The sequence below is a fragment of the Pleurodeles waltl genome, chromosome 2_2, assembly GCF_031143425.1.
Source record: "Pleurodeles waltl isolate 20211129_DDA chromosome 2_2, aPleWal1.hap1.20221129, whole genome shotgun sequence".
Lineage (NCBI taxonomy): Eukaryota > Metazoa > Chordata > Amphibia > Caudata > Salamandridae > Pleurodeles > Pleurodeles waltl.
The window spans coordinates 1167883510-1167910407 of record NC_090439.1 but is presented as its reverse complement, the minus strand read 5'-3'; the positions used below and the strand labels follow the sequence as shown (position 1 = coordinate 1167910407).

The following is a 26898-nucleotide window of genomic DNA, read 5'->3' as shown; positions in this document are numbered from 1 at the left end:
TTCTAGGGGGCTGGTCATGGCGGAGGCCGCTTGGTCAGCCACACACTTTCCCAATACCCTCCCAGCGGGCAAGACTCCAGACGAAGCTCCTTTCAGGACCAGACCAGATTCACCAACTTCTACCCCACCAGAGGGCAACATATCCAGGGCAGAGGATTCAAAGGGAGCTCCGCTTCCTCCAGTTCTGCTGAGTGCTCATCCTTCCTCTCTTATAAAAGTGGGGTCAGGCGGGGGTTTTTCCTCCAGGCCTAGAGATCCTTTACAGCAGTTGCTTGGGTTTTACAAATGACCCAAGATTTCCAAATAGAAATCTATGGTGTCCCTCATCAGGAACCATGGCCTTGTCCCCTTCAGTTTTTCTCCCGAGAGGCAGCCCTCATGGACGAGGACGTCTCTTCCTACTGGATAAAGGGGCTATTAGCCGGATGGTCCCACATCTCCATAGGTTCATCAGCAACATCTTTCTGGTGGACAAAAGCAATGAAGGACAACACCCAGTCATCAACGAATGAGAATTCAATGACTGGCTTGTCTACTACGATTTCAAGATGGTGGGGATCCACTTCCTCAAAGACATGTTACGTCCCTCAGACTGGTTGGTCCGCTTGGACCTCAAAAACGTGTACCCATTGATTCCAATTTTTTCCCTGTATTGAAGGTTCCCCCAGTATGTTTGGTGCCAACAAACGTTCAAATTTTTCACTTTGTCTCCTATGCCCCTAGTGCTTCACGAAGGTTCTCAAACCGGTCGTGAGACATCTAAGGGCTCAGGGGATACGCCTTATCATCCACCTCGATGACATGCTGATAATGGGTCAATGTCCACGTCATCTCTCCCTCCAACTTCAAACAGTCATTAACCTTCTGGAGGGGGTAGGCTTTGTGATAAACGAGAAAAAGTCACTCCTAGTTCCTTCCCAGAGAGCAACTTTCCTGGGCTTCATCATAGACTCTACTATGACTGTCCACAGCCTTCTATCCCAGAAGGTAGCGAAGATTCGACACAAGTTGAGGAAGACCCTAGCCAAACCTCACACCTCGCTGAGGGAGATCACTCGCCTGGTGGGCTGCCTGTCGACGTCCATCTAGGCCACCCTTCCTGAGCCCCTACATAACTGAACCTTACAGAGGTTAAAGACTTCTCATTTGAAGAAAGGACTAACTTACTCCCAACTGGTGTGTCTCCCAGAAAGGGCGCTGGCAGAAATCGGCTGGTGGCTGTCCCACAAAGAAGCATGGGATGGGAGAGTGATTTTCGGTTCGGCCCCAGACCTCATTATAGAATTGGATGCCAGCCGGTCAGGTTGGGGCACCAGATGCAGAGAGTTTTCTACAGGGGACTCTTCAAGAACAGAAATTGAATGAAGCTTCTAACCAGCTCTTTCATGGTACGATGTTGGACGAAGAACAAGATTCAGTTGTGTGTTCTCCTCAAGATGAAAAATGTGTCAGCGGTCCAATATATCAACCATCTGGGGGCACTCGCTCCAAGCCTCAAATTATTGGCAGCACTGCCTGGACCATCAAATCTCTGTCATGGCAGAATATCTCCCTGGGCAAGCAAAGTGATCAGGCACACTCTTCATCTTTGGGATTCTAGCCTGTGGAAACTTTGCCAAGCTTCAGGTATGCCGGGGACCTTTCTCTGGAGACCTTTGGTGTGCTGGCTGGACCACCAACTACCCCGCTTCTTCAGTTACAGACCGGACCAGTTGGTGGCAGCGACAGACGCCTTCCTACAGGATTGGAGTAAGGCGAAGGGTTAGGCATTCCCTCTATTTGCAATGACCACCCGGGTCAAATCAGGAGGCAACATTCAGAAGTAGTGTTGATCACACCTTTTTGGAGATCTCCAGTCTGTTTTCTAGCTCTTCTGAAACTTTCCTGGGATTTTCCAACCAGTTTCCCCCTGCTTCAGAACTGGTGATGGAATATTGATGCTTCTCTTTCTTCCTAGGGACTTGGACTGGGTAACAGGAATCATGATAGCTGTGCGGTGGCTGATCTCGAGTGAAGAAAGAGGCTGGCACAACATGGACAATGGACTTTATTGGTCTCTGCTGGGGCCTGATTGGTCATGGAGTAATGCCTATGTTTGATTGGATGTTTTGTCTGTTCCATTCCCAAAGGTTATTGTGATTTGTAGTTTATCATAAAGTTTGAATATGGCTGCTATTGATTACAGCGAAGGAAGAAAAGCATACTCCTCGCCTCCGTGTCCTTAATGGAAACAAATCTTTCAATTTCGACAGATAGGAAATTTTTCATTCAGGTTAGGAAATCTTTAAGACCACAAGCAATGGAGCTTAATTGCAGCAGTTTTAATAAACAGCACTGAAGCTGGTGAAAAAGCCTGACACTGTTGTTGAAACTGCTGCACCAACGTAAGCAACCATAATTCACAATGTGACCGTTCTACGCGAAACTTCCTTCTTAATCTGCACACTCATGGTTTGTCGTTAAATGTAAATAAGAGAAGGTGGGACGTGCTAGCGGGACTGACCAAAACTGCACACACTGTAGTAGTTATATTCAGTATCATCCAGTAAATGAATGTAACCAGTGCTCACTCTATTTGTTAAAGTTCCATCGATAATTAGGAATGTACAAATGTGTCATTATTATGATAATTTAGTTTAGGAATAGAACTGAAATATATTTATATTTTACATTGTTTTAAGAATGGTTATTTTTTAAATCTGTAGGAAATTTGTAACAATAAAAATTTATCTATAAACACATCCTGAATGAGGTCACGCGACAGAGCACCGTGATATTCTGAACGGGGTCATGTGATGAAGTACAGCTTGTGAATTTCTGAATGGGATCACATGACAGTCTGTGATATGCTGAGTGGGATCACATGATGCAGGACAATAGGTTAAATAATGCAGCCCAGCCTGCAATAATTCAAAAAGGGCCGTGTGACACTGCACAATCTGTGATATTCTGAATACTGGCTCATAGCACAACACCATCTGTGACACTTTGAATCTGGCCACACAACAAGGTGCAGAGTCTGATATTTTGAACAAGGTCACATTATAGCACAGTTTTATTCTGAAAGGGGTGAAATAGCACAGCAGAGAGTTTAAAATTCTGAATAGGGTCACCCGAGACTGCAAAGTCTGATATTCTGTACCAGGTGACAGGACAGCATAGTCTGATATTCTGATTGGGAATCACATGACCCAGACCAGTCTGTGATATTCTTAAAGAGGTCACATGATAGAGAAGAGTCTGATATTCTGAATGGAGTCACATGACACAGACCGGTCTGTGATATTCTTAAAAAGGTCACATGATAGAGAAGAGTCTGATATTCTGAATGAAGCCACATGACCCAGCCTATCATATTCTTTATATCGTGTCAGAGTGTCACTATGTAAGGAGTTTGCTCTGTACTGGATTGCCTGTACATTGCGCTGGGCTGTCAGAAAAGAGGAAGTTGCAGTTAGTTTAACTTGTCTGTATGTTATATTGGGTTGTCAGAATACAGGTCACTGTAAATTGACCCTCTATGTTGATCATGCATGTTCTCACGTACATTCAACGCATCACACACAATATGAATGGAGCACTTCTGTATTGTCTTGTATTTACGAAGCAGTCTCTCACCGTCAGGAGGTCCAAGGCTGGTTCCTTGCATTTTTTCTCTAGATCTACTATCAGGGCGTTGAGAGAGGTGATTTGATTGGACAGTTTGGAGATATTTGCATTTTCTACCATGGTAATTTTCTTCTCCAACTCCTCCATTTCCCTGTACAGCGTTTGCTCTTTATCTCTCAGGAGCCGGCGCAGCTGTTCAATCTCAGACTCAATTTTCTGCTTCTCGGCTCTCACCTTGTTCTGTCAGCATCAAAGAAATGATGGTTAGATTCTGGGAAGCTTCCAGTGTCAGAGAGCCCACCCCTTCCTTCCCTCTCAAGATATTCAAGAAAGATGATGATTGAAACAAGAAATCTGATTTTGAATTGCTTGAATATAGTGGTAATTATATGTTTCAGGAAGTTTATAGAATTGGACAGTCTAATGACAATTGATTTGCAATCTCAGGATTACAAATACTCGATCTTCTACCTTTCTTACCTATTAAGAGTGTGAGCGGAACTACACAGACTTATAAAGCTTCTTGCAATGAAACTCATCTACACACAATGGAGACATCCTTAAATCCGAATACAAGACCATTTGAGATTCAAACTCATCATAGAAACTTAGAGAGCCTCTGTAATTGACAATGTGAGAACAGTCACAACTGATTTGCTCGGTACATCTTCTTCATTACTTATATCCCTTGGTCCAAGAACACACTTTCTGATGCGCTGTCACAAAGATATCCAATCACCTTTGTTCATGCAATCATTCAACCCAATCAAATAACTGATGCTGTACAACATTTGTAGACATGTGTCTCACTCATTCTCAGTTTATTCTTAAGGCTGTTAAAGACTTAACTGAATCACTGACTGTCCAAGAAGATATGTAAGTTCAACAACAGCCTCTACTCACTCTTACCAAGGAACGTCAGGAAGAGGTTTTGTGAAATATGTAATGACACTGCCGCAGTGTAGGAGGCTGGCCTGGCTTATAGTGAGTACCAAGGGTACTTACACTCTGTGCCAGGTCCAGTTATCCCTTATTAGTGTAGAAGAGGTGTTTCTAGAAAAGCAGCTAAGGCTGAACTAGGAGACATGTAAAGCTCCTACTATACCACTGGTGTCATATGCACAATATCATAAGAAAACACAATACACAGATATACTATAAATAAAGGTACTTTATTTTTATGACAATATGCCAAAAGTATCTCAGTGAGTACCCTCAGTATGAGGATAAGTTATATACACAAGATATATGTACACAAACCAAAATTATGCAGATAATAGCAAAAGGAAGTAATGTAAGCAATGTAAAGTTACAGTAGATTGCAATAGGAGCACATAGGTATAGGGGCAACACAAACCATATACTCCAAAAGTGGAATGCGAACCACGAATGGACCCCAAACCTATGTGAGCTTGTAGAGGGTCGCTGGGACTGTAAGAAAACAGTGAGGGTTAGAAAAATAGCCCACCCCAAGACACTGAAAGGTAGGTGTAAAGTGCACCTACTACCCCCAGAGAGCACAAAAGTCGTGGGGACTGAATCAGAATACTTAAAGTGAGCTGTACAACAACAATGGCCCCACAGTACCTCTGATATTCCACATGGCAGAGCCAGGGGTCAATGTGATTTACTGTTTCTCAGACCCTGTCAGGCGCCGTGGGGAAGGCAGAGGCTAGAGGGCCTCAACCATGGGGTTTTTAAGTCATTTGCCAGTGATGGCACATGGCCAGCCCTAATATGGCTTTGCTAAGTGGGTCAAGTACAGTGCCTTTGCACTTGACACCCAGGGCAGGGAGGGCGAGCACACTTAAGTAGCTTTTTAACCATGTCTCGGGCCTGCCACTGCAGAGCCGGTGTGGTCAGTTTTACACTGCTGCGTGGACCTGCTAAAATAGCCATTTTGCCAGGCCCAAAGCTACCCTTTTTAAACATGTAAGTCACCCCAGATGTAGGCTCTGGACAACCCAGAGGGCACGGTGCAATGTATTTAAAAGGCAGGATATGTACACTTAAGTTATACTTGTCCTTGTAGTGAAAAACTCCCAAAGTCATTTTTCACTACAGCAAGGCCTACCTCTCCCATGGGATAACACTGGAATAACCTTATTACAATTTACAATTGGGAAAAGATAAACCTTTCAAGTTTGGTGTCTCTAGAATCACAATTTAACATCACAACCTATGGTAAAGTAGGATGTTAAATTGCAACTCTGAAAATGCCACTTTTAGGAAGCTGGCATTTTCTTACTTAAGCCATTTGATGCCTGATGCCTATCTCTGATCACATGTCTGGCTGACAGCTGGGCTTTGTGTATTCCTCCTAGACAGCCACACACAATGGGAGCTTGGGTGTGTCTTAGTGAGCCACCTCTGCAAGATGGGAGAAAGGAGCTGGGCACAGTAACATTTACATCTGAGTACGATGTGTCCTGTCTACTTACAAAAGGCTGCATACCCCCTTGTAGGGAGTCTGGAGACAGGGCAAAAAGGGCAGGACCTCTGTGCCCTTAAAAGGGATGTCTTTGGAGTAACCCTCCACTTCAAAGGTACCACTGTGTATAAGTACAGAACCTCAGACACCACCACTTCAGTACATGTCTGGACCTATGGATACTCTGCCAGGAAGGAGGACTGTTGTGATGGACTGCCTTTCTGTTGGACTGCTGCTTTGCTGAACTCCTGGCTGCCAGAATTCATCCGCAATCTCCCTTATGGAGAGGATGTGATTGAAAAATCTTTCTCGCCCCTTGTTCCCACAAAGCTCGATGAAATGCATGCCATTGAGTGGGCATTGGCGCACATACCTGCGTTATATTGCAACCATGTAGGATGGGACAAAGAACCCCCCTACCACGTAATAACAAAAATCCCAACCACAATCTCAATATCCTATCAAATATGATGCTAAAGCACCTGTGAGGGGAATCCACAAACATTTGGAGTACCAGGGTGTCACTGAACCCTCAGACTAATCCATAAATAATCCATTATTTACAGTTGCTAAACCCAACCATTCATATAGAATAGTCTTAGACTATAGACATTTAAATGGTCACACAAAAACATTTGCTATACAAAATGCACACAGCACAGCACTTATGAACAATATAGTGCGCAGAAAATACTAAACGACCCTGGATATATCCAACAGGTTTTTCTGCCAAAACATAGCGCCTGAAAGTAGGGACCTAACAAGTTTTAGCGTCTTTGGTTCTCAGAGACAATTCTGCCGACTCCCACAGGGGTACAAGAACAGCACAGGACTGTTCTCAGCCTATGTAACATCTATTTTATACGACATTGACCTGGGAGGCTACTGGATTTGGGAGACAGGATCACATGGATTGTGGATACTAAGTATGATTCCACACCACCTGACGCCTGTAGGCCTAATCCAGGTTCTCCGGCTAACTAGCAGCGCCTCATCTCTGGCCGAGATGACTGTGATAATCGGGCCCATGACAAAAAGACTCCTCAGGGGAATCGTGGTCGATCAGATCCCATCCCTTTCTCTCAGTTACCAAAAGGTCTTGTACAGGCAAAGACAACAGAGGCAGAATATAGTTCAATAAGGATTTATTGAACTAACTGAATCTTAGATAAAAAGGCATGTATTGCAAAAACTAAGATGATAAAACACAATAGAAGCAAGCAGGTGACTAACAGAGTAAAACACAAGAATAGTCCTACCATACTATCACTAAGAATGATATATGTATATATTTCTCCTACTTACACTATGTATGAGCACAGTGTAATAAGCCTAATCTGTCCTTTGGGTTTTCCCCCTGGGGGTACACCATCCTTCATACCTGGAGGAAGTAGCCTGTAGTCTACTGAGACACCGTCCCCATGTGGATCAAGGGTCCGGCCGTCTAAGCAAGCAGCTGCAGCAAAGCAGTCAGCAATCATCATGCAGTCGTGGTCATCTGGCTGTAATCTCCCTCTAACAAGTCTGGGACAAAGGGGTGTTTTTATAATAAAACAGCCGACATTCTAAGAAATAGTCCCCATGTATGTGTGTGTTTTCTGTGAATGTCGGAAACACAGCATACTATGTTTGTCGGCAACCCTATCTGACTGTAGCCTTGGAGAATGTCCTCCTAAGAACGTAATGCTTTCCTAGGGAAAAGTACAATAAGATAAAGAAAATAAAACAGCACCACAAATGTTTCTATTTCTAGAAAAATAAAGCAATGCTGAATGAAATGTAACAGGGATAAAGTGCACAGCAGCAGGCCTAGTTAGCTTAAAACAACGTGTCTAAAACATGGCTAAAATAGCTAACCAACACCCTCCCCTTGCCGATCAAAGGTGGTTTAAAAGCTTATGAAGAGAAAAAAAAAATCTAATAACTCTTACGCAAAAAAAAAAAAACTTATATGTCAATAGTGCCAAGTTAAGAGACACAGAGGCAGGAAAATGGCCATCTGAACAAGCCAAAGTCAATAGTCAGTGTCACTTTGGAAATCGCCAATTACATCTGGGACAATTGAAGCCAGGAGACGTTCTACTTCGGCAGGTGTTAAAATATCCAGATCATATCCAAGGAAAGCCACAGAGCACTTGTGTTCCAAAGCCTCAGCTTAGGCAGCAGCATTCCGTGTCATGCCCTCCATAGAGTTAAGAGTTGCGGCATCCATAAAAGGCAACTTGTAAACGGCTTCCGGTAGCAAACACACCCTCACTGCGTATGTCTGATAATGGGCCCTCATCGAGAACATCAACAGATCAGCATCCAATGAAAGTAAGCGCTGCGTAGAAAGAAAGACTTTCAGTGCACATTCAAAGAGGCACCAGAGGCATCGAAACACGGGCTGCACACAATCCAAAACTGGTCGGAATGACAAAGACCAGTCACACTCCAGTTGTTCCAGGAGTGGTGCTCCGAAATACTGCATCATGCGTTCACGACACAGTTGTGCTGGCGGTAGCGCTTTCAGTACTCCTCGCTGTGACAGGACAGCCATTGCGCAGAGATAGTCGCAACAGGAAAATGCCAACTATTATAGCCAAAGTAACCGGAATTCCCCAGAACCAACAGCCTTAAAAAAGTGGGCGATTCCAGTAGTACTACACGCATTAAATATTTGTCCCACGAATTCACCAAAGGGTCTCGGAAATTTTGTAGTTAAAAGGGACTGAATCTCCGCCGATGACCTCACAACCTGATGCGCATAGGTCCTGCGTCCAGATGTAAGCGCCACATGTTTTGAAACAATAAAGCCTTTAGTCAGCTCAGCTTGTCAAAATTCACATCAGAAGTAGCAATATGAGGCCAAACGTCTGCTACTCCTTGAAACTGTGTAGGGGGAAAAAGGACATTCCCGCAACATATAACAATTTAGGAGACCGAAACAATGTAAGCTATTCCGGCTTGCATTCCACAACAGCCCTCACTGTTAAGGAGCACATAGGTGCCTTTGGAGAGCAGCTGGAACGCAGATCTAATCAAGGGGACTGGGATTCCCTTCAGATAACAAGCCAAATTTGTTGCAGAGCCATTACACGCTCCGTGCAAGGACAGCTGTTTACAAACCATTGAATGGCTCACAGAAGTCTTGCATTCACTACCGCTAAGAAAGACCTCTTTCATGCCATTGAAACATTTGTACGAGAAAAAAAGCTCCCACACTTCGTGTATGTAACTATCTCCCAGCATTTCATTCCTGCCCACTGGAATGTGTTTCAAACAGGATGTAAACTGAAGTGTTGAAATGGGCAGATGTATAACCCCATGTACTAGCCATTCAGCAGATGGTATTTCAGCCACAGCAAAAGGCAACTTTTTTAACTTTTCTATATTCAACATGACATATGTTGCTTCTTTCTTAGCCTGATTTGTTGTTATCGTGTTAAATTAAATGTGGAAAAAATCTCCCCTGCGCTCACGTGTTGCCAGGATACGCGACCCTCTTTCAATGTTTGTAGTGTCCAACCTAACTGCATAATGGATCTTAGCTGACTTTGTCCATGTTGCAAAATGATACATCACTCTGTACTATATCTATTGCAGAGGATACAATGTTATTTAAGGTGTATATTCATTCGGACAATGTGTTAATCCCATTATCTACAATGGCTAATGCGTTCTGTAAATTTTGCTGATCTATTTGCCTTAACCGGGCAGCTGTCTCTTGTTGGAAAAGCTTCCATAGTTAATTATATGCAGCATATAAGAAGCGTTTTCTGCATTGTCATCTGGTGCCTAATAGGAAATCCTGTAAATCTGTTTTTATTGGACAGGAGACTAAGGGCCAGATGTACCAAGGGTGATTTACCCATTCTGTGTCTATGGGAAAATGTGTTGGTACATATGGCCCTTAGATGTTCTTTGACAGCATCCAGTGAGGAGACCTTCATCCATAGCTGGCATATTTTCCCTACACTATATGTTGTCACTCTACCCTGAGTGCTCTGAGGACACATAGCAAGGGTCCGGCCTATTCATTCTACAACCACCGAGGAGTTAACAAAACGCTTATGGCACCCATTGGTGACTGCAGGCCATTGCATTTATATACTTTTGCCATTTGTAAAATTTAGCAGGGGTGCGAGTACTGGGCGCATTCAATTCCTTAATGTTTGATAATCGTAAACAGCTTGTTTGTTGTACTGTTTTGTTTAAAAATATCATTTGAACAGTAATCATACATGCTCTAAATAAAGCTTCTCTTCCTCTTATTTGCCAATTTTTGGTTCCCCACACACTTTTTAAGTCAATTGACTTCAACCAGTACTCATAGCCTTCTATAGTCAATCGGGAAACAAAGGAATCAGAGTAAATCAATTTTGTATCAATAAAACATGTTGACTTTCTATTTCTGGCAATTTAAAATATTATGACTCAGCATTCTGGACATTGTGCCCAGAAAAATATGCAAATTTCTCAGTATACGTTTTAGAACTGCCTACTGGTGGAGTCGGGCAGTGTTCCCATTGTGTATATTTAAAAATAGTCTTTGGAGTACTTTCTCTGTGAATGTAATAATGCCCATAATAATTATAACAGAACATATCACCATAATTTCCTTCAAACTGGTACACATCTTCATTTTCAATTACTGTATAATACTTTAGATCAGATATCATGGCATCAACAGTTTTCACATCCCAATCATCAGAAACTACTCTGGGTGTGATCACATCTGTCATTAAAAGATTAAAGACATATGGTATTTGAATAACCTCAGTAGGCCCATATATATCGAATAATAATACTTTGGCCCAAACAAACCCATTGGGAATTGGTATGGCTGTAATGTTCACTAGGGTCAAGTGCACTGCCCTTTCACACAGAACCTTTCTGAACCTTGCTGACTATTCACACAGACCTTGCTGAACTGTGCTCTGCCCACCCTCGCAAACCCCAATTATATATGCACTGCTCACACACACACACACACACACACACACACACACACACACACACACACACACACACACACACACAGCCCTCTACTGAGCTGTGCATTGCTCACACCAACACAGAACTTTCTCAGCTGTGCACTGCCAACCTGCACAGATCCCACTGAGATGTGCACTGCTCAGACCAATACAACCCTCCTCTGAGCTACACACTGCTCACAACCACACAGACATTGCTGAGCTGGGCACTGTCCACCCAGACAGACCCACTAAGCTGTGCACTGCCCACCCACATAACTCTCTTCTGAACTGTGCACTGCCCACTCAAAGCCTTCTGCTGAGCTGTGTACTGCCCACCCACATAGACCCACTGAGCTGTCGCTGACCATTAACACAACTCTCTACTGATCTGCGCACTGTCTACCCACAGAACCCTCTTAATGTGCATTGCCGAGCCATTTAGACCCACTGAGCTGTGCATTGCCCACTCACACAGCCTCCACTGACGTGTACTGCTCACACTGACATAGACCTCGCTTAGATGTGCACTGCTAACCCACACAGACTTTGCTGAGCTGTGCACTGCTCACACCCAGAGTCTCTACTGAGCTGTGCACTTCCCACCCACATAGACCCACTGAGCTGTGAATTGTCCATTCACACAGCCCCCTACTGAGCTGTGCACAGCTTACACCCACACAGACCTTGCTGAGCAGGACCAGCTTGACGTGTATTTCAAGTACCATTGCGTGTCCGGACAAGTATGGCTTCCTGAAGGTGAGTGTCACTGGTGCAGATGCTGAGCAGAGGATAGGACTGAGGAGTGACACAGCACATTTCACTGTAGCAGCTGGAGAGAGGGCAGTGATGCTGGAGCAGAGGATAGGACCGAGCAGTGACAAAGCACATTTCACTGTAGCGGCTGGGGAGAGGGTAGTGATGCTAGATCAGGGGACGGGAACAAGCAGTGACAAAGGACATTTCACTGTAGCAGCTGGAGAGAGGGTAGTAATGCCAGAGCAGAGGATGGGAACCAAGCAGTGACACAGCAGATTTCCCTGTAGTGACTGGAGAGAGGGTAGTGATGCTAGAGCAGAGGATAAGACCAAGCAGTGACACAGCACATTTCACTGTAGTGACTGGAGAGAGGGGAGTGATGGGAAAGCAGAGGATAAGACCAAGCAGCGACACTGCACATTTCACTGCAGCGGCTGGAGAGAGGGCAGTGATGCTAGAGCAGAGGATAGGAGGTTTATTTTCTTGGCAGTACCTGCTTTACCTGATGCAGGGAATGATGGTGCAGGATCCCTGCAACATTTTCATAATAATGGTGGTAGCTGGAGGGAGATGCATTGCACATGCGCGATAATTACACCAGTACTGATGCTAACCCAGTGCTCATGAGAGCAAGCTTTCCCGTGTCCACATTCCAAAAACAGGTTCAGCTATAATGTGTACTATGAAATGTTGTCGGAATATATTAAGATCATGAATGTTACTAATTGTTTTGTGTGTTCCTAGCTTCCAGTATCAACTGCCCACAGCTCGGCATAGTATCACTTACCTTTAACTTATGCATTTTCGTGCTCTGTGTTGTGAATGTGTTTTTTAACCAAACTTCCATGAAGCTGTATTGTTCTGGTCACCCATGTACTTTTCAAAATGTACCGTAAGATACTGATGCTGACAATAGAAAACTAGACATCCCGTCGGTTTCTGAAACCGTATAATATACTAAAGAAGCGTGAGTATATGATGAAATTCTTCGCCCCTCTAACGAATGCTGCCCCCACTAACCTTCCTAGTGAAAACCTGCGATGCAGAAATAGCGAGGAAGAGCACATTCTGTCGATGAATTAAATGTCAGGATACGGAGTGAAGAAGAAAAGGCAAGGAAGGGGAAGGAGGTGAGAGGGAGTGTGAAGGAGGAGCCAGAAGGAACGCAGAATGATCATCCGAGACTGAGTTTAGACTTGGAAAAGAGAGGAATGTTTGCTTAGTTCACAGACAAGAAGGAAATGAGACTGTTGAAGATGCTGGATGGAGTGAGTGGGATCATAATACGTTAGTTGTAGATCGAACCTTTGCTGAACTCGGTGTTCGTATTAAATACAAACCAGCTGACGTCAGTTGCCGCACAGTTAGGGAGGTAGTTGTTACGTGGCCTGAGTGTTTCCTAAGACTTACCATACAAATGACCCAGAAAGACACCTGACAGCAAATAAAAGAGGCATTGGACGGATATTAGGTGATATATTTGGAGCGCTGATCCCCTCGATGGGAGTAGCTCTGAATGACGTCAGGATTAGGAATCCTTCCACGCCAGTAGATCCCCTGGATGCCAACACTTCCGGTGCTTTAACAGTGACTAACAAGGGCTGCTTGCTGTGAAAGCCATGATCCTGCAGCATCGGCTTGCTGTAGACAAGCTTTAAGAAAAGAAGGCAGAGTCTGCCGCGTAACCCATACTCGTGAATGTTGTGCATCCATTTCTAAAGTAGACGACAAGCTTGATCGCTATATTACTAATATCACAAATGTGACCTCTGAATTACATGATCGAGAAGAGACGGGTGCCTGGAAGGAATAGGGTCACTGATTCATTCCACTGGAAAGGGTTTTGCTAAGATAGGTGCATGGCTACGTAGTGTAGGAGGGGGAGTGCTTAAGATGCTATTAACACCTCTGCTTCTGATTCTAATCTGCGCCGCATGCGTTTGTCTTTCACTCAATGGAGGGGCCCGCGGAGAGGAGGAGACGCAGTCTAGTCTCTCTCCGCGGGCAGTTTCGGGACGGGAAGTGGCGCGCAATGCGCCTCATTGGCAGAGAGCTAGGTGGGGGTGGGTTTGTTAGGTAGGCTATTTAAGGGGGAGGGAAGGTAGGTGTCGGCCTCTTTACCGCGCCGACGCTAGGTAGGAAGGTTTAGTCAGGAGGTAAGGGGTTTTTTGCTGGTCGGGCCTTTCCGGCCACCAGGTCAGTTTTAGGGAGGTTTTTCCCTCGTGCACAGGCACGAGCCCCGCTCCGCGGGGCCATTGATTTTCTTTTGTTGCCTCGTAGCAGAGGCAGAGCACGGGGGCAGGTGCAGGCGGTTTTTGGCGGGGGAGCGGCCCCGTTCACAAGAATAAAGCAGCGGGGGATCGGGGAAGGCGGCCCCACCCCTTTTGGGCATAATTACATAGCGCGGAGCCGCGCGCTGTCGGAGGCGGCCCCCAGGGGGTTTTATTGGGGCGGCAATAGGACACAGGAGCATATAGGCGGGGCAGGTATACAGCAGTGACGCGCGGGGCCCCGGGGGGCCATTTAGGAGGCCCCAGATAAAATATTAAAAAAATAATAATAATAATTTGCCCAGCTTGTTTGTTTCGGCGGGCACTTTTGGGCATTTTTAGAGGCACAACCCCCCGAAGGCAGAGGGCGGCCCAGGGCACACCCAGTAGGGGCCAGACATTTTTGGGCACACAAAAAAAAAAAATATATATATATATATATATATATAAAAATAAATTATAATATATATATATATATATACTTACAGCCACAGACTTAAGAGGACAGGCTATAGCATGGCCAGCGGCCACGACGCGGAGGCGGTAAGGGCAGCACTACGCGTGCTAGGCGAGGCGGGCAGGGCAGATTTGTTGAGACCTGGGGTTCTGGAGCAGGCCTGGGTGGGGATGACACGCCCCAGCAGGGCAGCGTCGGGGCGGGTAGCGGCCGCAATTGCGGCGTGCGAGTCACAGGACTCTGAAGGGGATGGTGATGACGAAGCGATAGCCCCCGGACAGGCCACGAGCACGCAGCAAGGTCCCCCCAGGACGCAGAGCCCGTTGATGTTTGTGGGGGACACCCAGGTTACACAGGACGCAGCGACAGCCAGCGCGCAGGCAGGCGCGGACCCGGTAGGCATGGGGGCCCCGAGGCGGAGGAGACAGCAGACGGCAGTCATGGCAAGGAGACAGAGCAACCCATGGCGGGGCCCAGTGGTGATGTTGCCCCTTTAGATCTGTCATACCACGGGGGGGCGCTTTTGGCTCTGGATTTTTCGGGGCGCCTGTCAAGAAAAGAGGAAAGTATGCCGGAAGGCATAGGGGCGGGCCGGGTAGGTCCAAGGCAGCGCCCCGCCAGGCAAAAGGGGGGAAAGTCAAGGCAGCGCAGGGAGCTGGGACCGAGTGGGACAGGAGCCCGCACACGCAGGTGTCCCGAGACCCGGCAGAGACATTGGATTTAGAGGCCAGAATAAGGGAACAGCGGAAGGCAGTGGCGGAAATGGAGGCCAGGTGGGCACAGATCTGCAAGGACAGGGACGAGGCACAGGCCCGCAACGAAACAGCGCTTAAACCCAGGGAGGCCAAGGGACAGGTTGGGCCACAACAATCGGGGCAAGGCGGGGGTACATGGGTATGGGTGCCTCAGGCAAGGGGAGAGCAGAGTCAAGAGGCTCGAGCGGCCGAAGGGTCAGCGGGCGCGGTGAAACCCGGTGACGCAGACGGTCATGGGGGTAGAAGCGCATCAAGGCCAGCGACAGAGGTTGGCAGGAGACGGTTTACGCCAACTGGGGGCAATACGGCCCAAACGCGTTGGCACGAAGCTCTGGAGGGGTCTGTAGCGGCCTTCTCCACACCGAGGGACCTCGGACACCGTCCTGATGGCACGCGCCATGCGGGGGGGGAAGCAAGTACGAGTACATCGGCCAACACTAGAGATTTCGGCCAGCACAAAGGCCGGTGGGAAGGAGAGGATGAACTTGAACTGGATTATGAGGAGGGGGGGGAGGAATGGGAGGATGGCGAAATACGTGATTGGGAGGTGAACAAGGTTACCAGAGGGGGCGGGCGAGGGCGCAAGTGCGGCGCAACCTCTTCGTTGTCTGTTTTACAGGTGGCAGCTCCGCTGGAAAGCTCCGTGGGCGGCAGACAAGCTGCACCGCGAGGCAGAGGCCTAAAAAGGATCCCAAGGAATCTGGCAGACGCCACTGGAGGTAAGAACTGGTGGTCAGTGTGGGGCGAAGGGAGTGGTTTACTGAATGAGGCTAACACTAAAAGGTCCATTGGGGTAGGTGAAGGGTCAGTTTTAGAGAAGGCAGTTGATAGCGACACTCAGAAGTCGGGCGAGAACAAGGACAGAGAAGGCACAGCCACGGGTGCTACGGCTACAACGGGGAAGGAGGATACGGGAGAAAAGACAGGAGAAGAAAAAGAAGGGAGAGGCCTCAGAAAGAGACTACCTTACATGGGTTTAGCCATGCCCCTAGGTTCGCACGTAGCAGAAAAAACAAAAAACAAGATATGGAAACACGAATACGTGGACGTTTTTAAATTGTTGCACAGGGACATACAGGCAAAGGAAGGGTCTAAGGAAGAGGAATGGGAGTTAGCGCGTAGACCCCGGGTGCCGATAACAATGGATAACTGGACATCGGCCTTTTTGATATTCGCCAGTATATACTGCGAGAAATCCCCGGACAGGGCCATTGCACTATTTAAATACATGGATATAATTAGAAAAGCACAGATGCATTTTGGGGGTTTCGCATGGCTCAGTTATGATGAGGAATTCAGGGCCCGGGTGAGTATTAATCCGGAAAAACCGTGGGGTGACGTGGACCCCGAATTGTGGATGCAATGGATGGCATCCGCACAGACAGCGGCGTCTACTCACACGGCGAGTGGCCTGCCAGTGACGTATAAACCCTTTCAAGCTCGCCCCGCCCAGGGAGGGGCGGGCAATACTAATAAGACTACAGGAGCAACGGCAGGGGCCTGTTGGAACTTTAACAAAGGTTTCTGTTCCAGGGCACAATGCAGATTCAAGCATGACTGCTCCAAGTGCGGGGGCCGTCATACAGTCACCCAATGTTTTTCATTGTCCAGCCCAGCTGAACAGTGGAGGGCTGCTAGAGGGAGAGGGGGGCATGGCACTCCTGCGCCAAAAGGGACCTACACCAGTTAGACTGGATTTCTTGTTACCATGGTTGCATAGATACCCAGACAGGGATAAGGCGCGTTTACTCGAGTGGGGTTTTAGAGAAGGTTTTAGAGTAGGTTACCAAGGCCCGCGACAACGTAGATGGGCTGACAATTTGCGGTCAGCCAAAGATCGCCCGCAGATAGTGCATGATAAATTGGCAAAAGAGGTAGCGTTAGGCAGAATAGCAGGCCCATTCTCTGAGTGGCCAAGTGACACTCTTATGATTTCTCCTTTGGGAGTGGTACCCAAGAAAGCACAAGGAGAATTCCGGTTGATTCATCATTTGTCTTGGCCGGAAGGGACGTCGATCAACGACTTTATTGCGCAGGAGGACTCCAAAGTAATCTATGCATCAGTTGACGATGCGATAAAGTTGGTTTTAAAATGTGGCAGGAGGGCGGAATTAGCAAAATGTGACATTCAATCAGCTTTTAGACTGCTCCCTATTCACCCGGCAGATTTCGACCTGTTGGGCATGCAGCTGGATGGCAAAATATACGTGGACAGGGTGCTGCCCATGGGCTGCTCGATATCATGTGCCCTGTTTGAGATGTTCAGCACCTTTTTACAATGGGTATTCGTAAGAGCGAGCGGCCATAGGTGGGTGACACATTATCTAGACGACTTTTTATTCGTAGGGCCGGTGGCATCTGGGGTATGTGGACGGGCCCTGGGCGCTTTCCAAAACTTGACACAGCAGGCAGGTGTGCCTTTGGCCCCAGAAAAAACAGAAGGCCCAGTGCAGATGCTAACCTTTTTGGGCATCGAATTGGATACACAAAATTTGGTCGCTAGGTTGCCAGCGGCAAAAGTGAGGGAAATGCTAGATTGCCTTGAGGAAGTGCGCAGTTTGCATAAGATGGATTTGAGGACGGCTCAGAGGCTGTTAGGTTATCTTAACTTTGCGTGTAGGGTTGTTAGGGGAGGCAGAACTTTTTGTAGGCGTCTGGGACTCTCCATGTCAGGTGCAGTGCTTCCGCACCACAGGATACGGGTATCATTGTCGCTACGTGAGGACATTAGAGTGTGGGAGATCTTTCTGAGGCATTTTAATGGAGTGCCTATGTCCTTTGGAGAGTCAGACACGGTATGGCAAATACAAATTTTTTCAGACGCAGCAGGAGCGTCAGGTTTTGGTTTGTATTGGGATGGGATTTGGATGCAACAAGGGAGAAGCATTGCGTTCTTGGAGTTTTTTCCCCTTCTAGTTGCACTGGCAGTGTGGGGTCAAGAATTGGCAAACAGGACAGTGATTTTTCAGATAGACAATATGGCCGTGGTGGAATTGTTCAATAGACAGAGAGCAAGAGACCTCAGAGTGTTGCGCTTGTTGCGCCAGTTCATGCTTTTATGCCTGTCATTGAATGTTATTTTTAAAGCTGCGCACATACCGGGGATTTACAACGAGATTGCAGACTCACTATCTCGTTCACAGTGGCGGCGTTTCCGCGAATTGGCTCCTGGAGCGGATCGGAACAAGACTGTGGTCCCGGCAGACATCTGGGAATGGGGGGCATGATGATCACGGGGCTGGTGGAGATGTCATTAGCGGTATCTACGCGGCGTTATTACAGGATGGCATGGTTGGAATTTCTATCTTTTGAACATTTTTGGGGCAACTTCTGGGCACAAAGTTTGCCAATGCTGGAAGCCAGAACTAGACGTTTTGTGCGGTTTTTGATCGGGGAGGGTTTATCTCCAGCTACCATTGGGGGGAAGTTGGCTGGCGTGTCGTTTTATGGCAAACTGTTTTTCGGCTATGATCCAGCGCGTAATGACTTATTGGGCAAAATGCTGAGGGGATGGAGCAAAGTTAGAGCGAGGGGGGACAAGCCAGCAAGGGAGCCCATTACTTTCGAAATGCTGGTAGAGATGTTACAAGTGTTACCAGTTTGTTGTAGGGATGAATATGAGGTGAGTTTGTTTAGGTTATGTATGTTGTGGATGTTTTTTGGCGCCTTTAGAGTATCAGAGTTGTTGGGAGTGGGAAAAGAAATCGGAGTAAGGAGAAAAGAGGTACATGTGCATAGAGATAGGTTGGGGATATGGTTAAGACGGTCAAAAACTGACCAATTGGGAAAAGGCAAATGGATATGGTTGAAAAAAGGGGGTGTGGGTTTAGCTTGCCCGTTTGAGGAATGGGTCAGTTTCAAAGACAGATGGCCAAGGGCAGGTGAAACAGGTGTTTTTATACATGCGTCAGGAAAGAAACTAACGAGTTACCAACTGTTACAAGTGATGAGAATGACACTTGGCAGGTTAGGGCGGCGCGCAGGTGATTACGGCACACACTCTTTTAGGATTGGCGCGGCAACAGAGGCGGCACATTTGGGTTGGGACTGGGCTAAGATCAGGGCAATAGGGAGATGGAAGTCGAGGTGCTGTGAAAGATATGTTAGGCCGTGAATGAATACGGTATGGACAGAAGAAGACAAATAGGGGAGCGAAGGGGGGGTTTTCTTGCATATCTAGGCAGTTTTGTTACAATGTTTTTTCTTTATAGGTTGCGTGGCTGGGCCAGAGAAGGGAAAGATGACGACATGGTTGGTCGGCCATTCGTTTGTACATTGGGCGGCAAAATTCGCAGAGAAGCAAGTGTACGGCAGATCATTGGGACTGCCCAGCAGGAACCATGAAGTGCGCTGGTGGGGCAAGAGTGATATGAGGTGGGGGAGCCTGCTCCCATTTATCCTGAGTAACTTGCCGCATTGGGGGTGTCCAGATTTATTATTGATACATTTGGGGGAGAATGATCTGGTGAAGTTATCGGGACTCACGTTGATTCAAATGATGCAGAGGGATCTGGAACTTTTAAAACACAAACTGTGTGGAACATGTTTGATCTGGACGATATTTGTGCCAAGAAGGGTTTGGAGAGGGGCTATCAATCACGGAGCCATAGAGCGGGCTCGGAAGAAATTGAACAGAGCTATGAGGGTTTTTTGTTGGGCCCAAGGGGTCAAAGTGCTGAGACACGGGGACATAAGAGAACAAGAAAGAGAATTGTTTCGGGATGATGGGGTACATCTATCGCAACTGGGCAATGTGTATTATATTACAGAATTGAGATTGATGCTAGAAAGCGCATGGGGTATAAATTTGTGTACCAAGGAATAAGAGAGGGTGGGGCAGCGAAACGCCTCACGGGTTTCCCTGGTTGGCAGGAGATGGGGGAGGGTGGAGAGCCAGGTGCGGGCTTGTCCACCCTTCCAGGGGGAAAAACAAGGATTTGAAGGATCAGAACGGGGAGGGGTAGGCTACAGGCAGGGAAGGCATGGGAAGAATAGGGGAGTAGATACCGGTAGGGAAATTGAAGGGAGATATTTTAAGGAAGAAATAAAAGGAAAGGAATTGTTTAAGTTAAAGTCTGTTAAAGGAAATATATTTAAGTTTCGAGTAATGATGTTTAAAACCTGTTCTAATAAATGACCTTTTACACCAACAAGAGTGTCACGTCTGTATGTCCCGATGGAGGGGCCCGCGGAGAGGAGGAGACGCAGTCTAGTCTCTCTCCGCGGGCAGTTTCGGGACGGGAAGTGGCGCGCAAGGCGCCTCATTGGCAGAGAGCTAGGTGGGGGTGGGTTTGTTAGGTAGGCTATTTAAGGGGGAGGGAAGGTAGGGGTCGGCCTCTTTACCGCGCCGACGCTAGGTAGGAAGGTTTAGTCAGGACCACCCACCCACCCAGCTTAGGAAGACAGAAGGAGGAGATCGGAGGTAGGCAGGAAAGGGTAGGTAGGGGCGGTTTAATAGTCATTTAGGACAGGTGAATTCGAAAGGATGGCAGGAGATGGGGGAGGGTGGAGAGCCAGGTGCGGGCTTGTCCACCCTTCCAGGGGGAAAAACAAGGATTTGAAGGATCAGAACGGGGAGGGGTAGGCTACAGGCAGGGAAGGCATGGGAAGAATAGGGGAGTAGATACCGGTAGGGAAATTGAAGGGAGATATTTTAAGGAAGAAATAAAAGGAAAGGAATTGTTTAAGGTAAAGTCTGTTAAAGGAAATATATTTAAGTTTCGAGTAATGATGTTTAAAACCTGTTCTAATAAATGACCTTTTACACCAACAAGAGTGTCACGTCTGTATGTCCCGAACTTTGAGGCTGAATTTCATCAAATGATAAAGTAAACTGCAGGAGACATGGATCAAGGAAGAGAAAACAAACCAATGCGGACTTGGAGAATCTACAAGACGGGTTCTATAAAGGGACGCAGAGTTGGAGGCGGTAACAGCTAAAACTCCGTGACTGATGACTACTGATCTGTGACGATGCCGTGGACTGAGGATTACAAGAGTCATCACAAAACTGGGAAATCCTTTATTTCACTGCTTAGGGCTAATTTAGCAAATAGACGCCATCCTGCCGCCGACGTGTTTAGAGATCATGTGATCAGATGTGGTGTTTGTTGTGTGCATGATAAACAATCATACGCTTCGACCGTAAGCTGTGATAGAGATGAGAGGAGAACGCACTTTTCCAAGGACACATCTGTCCCAGACAGGGACTGCGGTAAAATGTGTCTTTCTCTGAACAATGAGGCTTCGCACAGTATCTGTGAGTGTGACCTTGATAGTAAGAGATGCATCTCTTGTGTCTTAATCCCTATTGGATGAGCCCATGAGATCACCCACTCATGTAGTAAGTGTATGAAGTCTTTGATTTGCTATAAAAGAGAATGATTTCTCCTGCTTAAGATGAGATTCTTTCCCCATCCTATGAAAGCGAATCTATGCTCTTTTTTGTATTGAATCTTGTTGCACTTCATGTACTTGCTTAGAGCTAACTTCAGTACTTGGACTAATTCTGAGCAGAGCTTTAAAATGTACATCAGTGTCTGACATCTGTGACGGGATTACTTTATTTAAGTGATTGCATCTGTTTGACACCCCAGTTGTGAAACAGATCCAATGGGGAGCACCAAAGCCCTGGCAAGGGACTACACCGCTTCAGATCCAGAATATTCTGTGCGCAGTCCCTGGAGGTGAGACGCTTCGGAGGATCCACGCGGGGTTGTATGCTGACAGAAGGGAACACCAAAACACGCCCCCTATGCAAATACCGATTCGATATGTAGTGGCAAATACCAATTGTGATTCAGCAGTGTGTTCCCGAATGGCAATCTGGGTTTCATATGTAGCAAAGGGCCTTTTTGCGATCTTTTTATCAAACCTTTGTAACTGCAAAAAACTTTCACACACCTGGCGTAAGACTTTTAACCAAGACAACATCTTTTATAAGTTAGAGAGAATGGTTGTGAGTTACCAGGATGCCAGACACAAGTTGGGTGAAGAGAGAGGAAAGTTATTAGAAATGATAGGCCCGGTAAAAGGATAGGACTACCATAGCTACATCACCAAGGAGAATTGAGAAAGAGATAAAGCTGGGAGATTGCCTGGAAGGACAGCTAATCCCATGAGAAGGCTCCTCAGTGTCAAGGACACAACAGTGTGAGGGCAGCTGGTCACCGAGAGAAATACCTGCACCTCTCAGGGCCTGTTGTACACAGCTATGTGCTGCGTGGATGCTCCTGATGGTCAAACATTGCACGGCTATTGGTCTCATTTAGTTTTCGGCGGACAGGTTACTCCATCACAACAGTGACGGACACCCCATCCGCCAACATATAAACCCCATAGGAAATAGTGGGATTTAGATTTCAGCGGAAAGTCTAAATCAGTCCCTTTGTCCTTCTGGCTGTGACACAGACTGACCAGCGAGGAAGCAGCCTTCTTGCTTGGGGCGCATTGGTTCAGGAAGTGCGGGTGCTATTAAATCCCGGGCCAGATGAAAGCTGCCGGGGTCCGATGGCCTCTCCATTGAAGTTTACGCAGCGTGTCTCGATGAATTGGCTTCCATACTGACAGAGCTGTATAATGAGTCTAAAATACCGGCTAACTCCGGCCGGCATTGTGTGACGCTGCTTAAGAGGAACAGGTGACCTGCTATAGACCACTCTCAATACTTCATGTGGATTAGAAGGTACTCAGAAAACCTTAAGTAACCAGATCACTCTGTAAGCTAAGGGAACTGATCCACCCTGATCACTCGGGGTTTGTCCGCACATGAAGCAAGGTACCATATATAAGGCGGCCAGTGCAGGTATTACATTCTCCTTGGATAGACTAACCTAAGGCATTATCACTCTCCATAGATAGAGAAAAATCTTTAATTCTCTGCAATGGGAATTTCTCTTCACAGTTAAGGCGGCCATGGGGTTGGGAAGCAGCTTCCTGAAATGGACACACAGCCCGTATAAAGGCTGAGAGGGTCATTTCAGACAAACAACTAGCCCTAGTGATACGATAGGGAAACAGTTACCAAGACCGCTTGGTTAATAATTCACCATTGTATATCTCAGTTTACGCGGACGAAATGTTGCAATACTATGTGGCAAGTGATCACATGTGAACACCTTTGATCACATGTGAACACCTTTGAGGCCTCGGAGCACTTCGACAAATTGTCTGCTATAAGGGTGAACTGGCACAAGATTGATGTATTTTTATTGCATTGCGATATATCGAACTGTTGAACGGAAATGTTAAAGCAGCCCTGTCCTCCCTGTGACAATCTATACGATTCTGGCGTACACGTCCCCTCTCTGTAATGGGTAGAATAGCCCCTGAAAGATGGTGCTACCTCTACGTTGCCGTACTTCTCTGCGCTTTACCACAACAGATACCCGGAGCTGTGATTGGGTAAATGGATGTATTACTCCGAAATGTAATCATAGAGGCAGAGAACTGCACTGGCCAAACTTACACTTCTGGCAGATGAAGGAGAGGATGGCATCACCTGATCTAGAATTGTACTATTTTGCGGCACAACTGCGATGGGTGGCACGATGGGGGGGTATTTGTTGGGGTGCTTCTGAAACTGGAGAGCTGTATGTACCCCCTTGGGGCACTCTGCTGGGTCTATTTCTTATTCCACCTTGAGGGGTGTAGTTTCACCGGGAGGGGCTTCTGGTCAGAAAGCAGCAGTAAGTATGGGATAGAGCCCGCTAGACAACGCATATGTAAATACTGTATGAGTGAGAGCCGCCGTTAACATCTTCATTAATCTTGCAGCTGGAGGGGACTATATATTTGAAAGGAGAAAGGATTGGACACTGGTGCAGTTGTTTGAGAACGGGTGAATAGCTGAGTTTTGGGACATAGTAAGTGAATATGAGATCTCACTGCAGCCTTTTCTTTTATATGGGGCACTAGTGGCTACAATGCAGACCTGGTGGTAGAAAGGCATATTAATTGCCCCAGAGCATTGACGTTTGAATTATATATGCACAACCAATGGGAAGCAGAGAGCAATTGAGTTTTATATTAGGTGCATCTCGCACAATCCAAGGGTGAGCTGATTGATCTGTGGTAACTGTGGCCATGGACAAGGGGACACCACCTAGTGATGGGAATTGGGGCAATATCTTAAAATCTACCCCTCCCCTGAGTTACCAGGAACTCCAGATTTAAATTACTTCAGCATTACTGCATGCAAAGGTTGTATCCCACTAGCAAAAGATTATTCCTATGTTCCCAAATGGGAGCAACTTTTTACCATATGGTGTGAGGTGCCTGATGCTAACCTATTGGGAAACAATTGTGCAGTCTGTTAACATATCCACAGAGGAACATTACTAAAACCCTGGAGATCTGTCTTCTAGGGCTTATACCTACGGCTAAATCAAATGCTGTTAGATCTAGATTCACAGATCTGGCATTAATATTAACTTGTCGCCAGCTATCTATGAGCTGGAAAGCTTCAGATGGACCTGGTCTATGTGGTTGGAGAAAAGAGTTGATTCAATAGGTGGATTGTAAGTGTCCGGCACTGAAAGGGGAAATAAAGCGGGGATTGAGGAAACACGACTGTGCTCAGGCTTGGGAAGCAATATTGCAAGATTGTCCTTCTATGGACAGTAAAGGTCGGATTCTTCTCTCCGCCGACGATGATGGGCAATAATGTACATATAGTATACCAAAGAGCCACTGTTTTAGAATAAGGATTTTTTATAGGCCGTCACTGGAATGTAACTCATCAGTGCAGATGGATGTAGGGCCCAGCCGAAGATGTATGCACCCTTCTAAAATACTATGGTATACGTATGACTGTACGGCATCTCCAGTGGTTTTTGTTTTTTTACATTTTTTGAGTTAAATAGGCAAATGTTTTAAATTAACACACTTTGTTTTCTGACAACATGATATTTTATGTATAATGTAAAGTCTCGATCCCTTGTAAGGTAACACAATATATACAAACATTGTAACAGGCTGCGGATATGCGACATTAAAGCTTTGTAAGATTTAACCCGATGCAACATGTTATACCATCGAAAATTAATAAAATAGGTTTAAAAAACAGATGTGTGGAGAAAAAGCATTTTATAATCTATATTTTTGAAATATTTAACATTTCAATGGCCTTTAATAATTATCAAATAACAAAATATATGTTATATTAATTTATTACATTAGCATTACTTTGAAACACTATACTTTTTCAGTAGATTTTATTTGTCAATTTTAATGTTACTTTACAATTCTTTGAAACTTCAGTGGAAGATATTTTGGTAGCAGATATTATTACACTTTCTTTTTTACATTACATATAATGTTTTGGTCATTTTTATATTAAGTTTAGAAATTCAGTAATTTAGTAGTAAATATTTTGACATCAATGTCCGGTACATAGATATTTTTGTAATTGATATTTAGGACTACAACCCGCTCATCCCAGAGAAGCACTCACTGTAATTCCTGGTTACGGCTGCCTCTAGGGGAGCAGATCATGACAATCCTACTGGCTGCACTGGATGCTACCCCCACAGGCAGCACTGGATGCTACCCCCCTACAGGCAGCACTGGCTGCTACCCCCCCACAGGCAGCCCTGGATGCTACCCCCACAGCCAGCACTGGCTGCTACCCCCACAGGCAGCACTGGCTGCTACCCCCAATCAGGTAGCACTGGCTGCTACCCCCAATCAGGTAGCACTGGCTGCTACCCCCAATCAGGTAGCACTGGCTGCTACCCCCATACAGGTAATACTGGCTGCTACCCCCACAGGCAGCACTGGATGCTACCCCCAGAGGCAGCACTGGATGCTACCCCCACAGACAGCACTGGCTGCTACCTCCACAGACAGCACTGGCTGCTACCTCCACGGCAGCACTGCTGCTACCCCCACAGGCAGCACTGGCTGCTATTACTGTTCAGGTGCTTCCAGGGCCACACAGACAAGTATGGCCGGTTACTGATGCTCTCGGGGCATCATCACTGTTGTGGTTGGTCCCTCGAGGACAAAGATGCTGCTATTGCTCATCACTTCTTGTTAAGATATATTTTTCTTTTGTGTCATGTTTGTGTGACCAGTAGGAGTAATAGTAGAATATCCTTTGTGCGCCTGTATCTCTGTGCGTTTCTCTCTGTGCTCCTTCAGTGTTGTCCTTTCCTGATGCTCCTTTTCATGTGGGTTGTTCTCTTAAGTACGTTTGCACCAGTGTCATGTTTAAAACCTTTAGTTCTTTTTTCAAGAGGTCTGGTTTGAAGGTCATGGTGTGATCTGTGTCTGTACTTTGGTGGTTGGGGTTGATGAGGTTCACACCTGTGTACAGTGACTGAACTGTGTGTGTCCTCGCCCATTGCCACTCGGTGCGTAGCACAATAAATGTAATATCTGTTGGAAATCCACATTTCAAGTGTGCACCTCTTTAAATTTTGATCTCGTTATAGACAGTTTAGGTGATTCATCGTTGGGATGGGAATGCCACCCGCGTGATGTACAGTCGTGCCCCTGCCCTGCGTGCCAGACCTACATATACCCGCGATCCTGTTTTTTATTTTTGGTCAAAGCCCCACACTGATCCCGTGTGCATGTGGTGACCTAGGCCTGGTCTGTGACAAAGATCGATTCTGGGACTTGTTCTACATTGCACATCTTCATAGTGACGGAGTACTGT

At 46.4% G+C, this 26898-nt stretch overlaps 1 protein-coding gene across 2 annotated transcripts in view; it reads right to left on the bottom strand.

Annotated features, from left to right (window-relative positions):
* The window catches only part of LOC138283027 (E3 ubiquitin-protein ligase TRIM39-like), a 135717-nt gene that overhangs the window by 90761 nt on the left and 18058 nt on the right, over positions 1-26898 (bottom strand). For both annotated transcript variants that reach the window (XM_069221146.1, XM_069221147.1), the window contains exon 3: positions 3619-3849. In XM_069221146.1, the coding sequence (XP_069077247.1) occupies positions 3619-3849 (231 nt within the window). The remainder of the gene's footprint in view (positions 1-3618; positions 3850-26898) is intronic.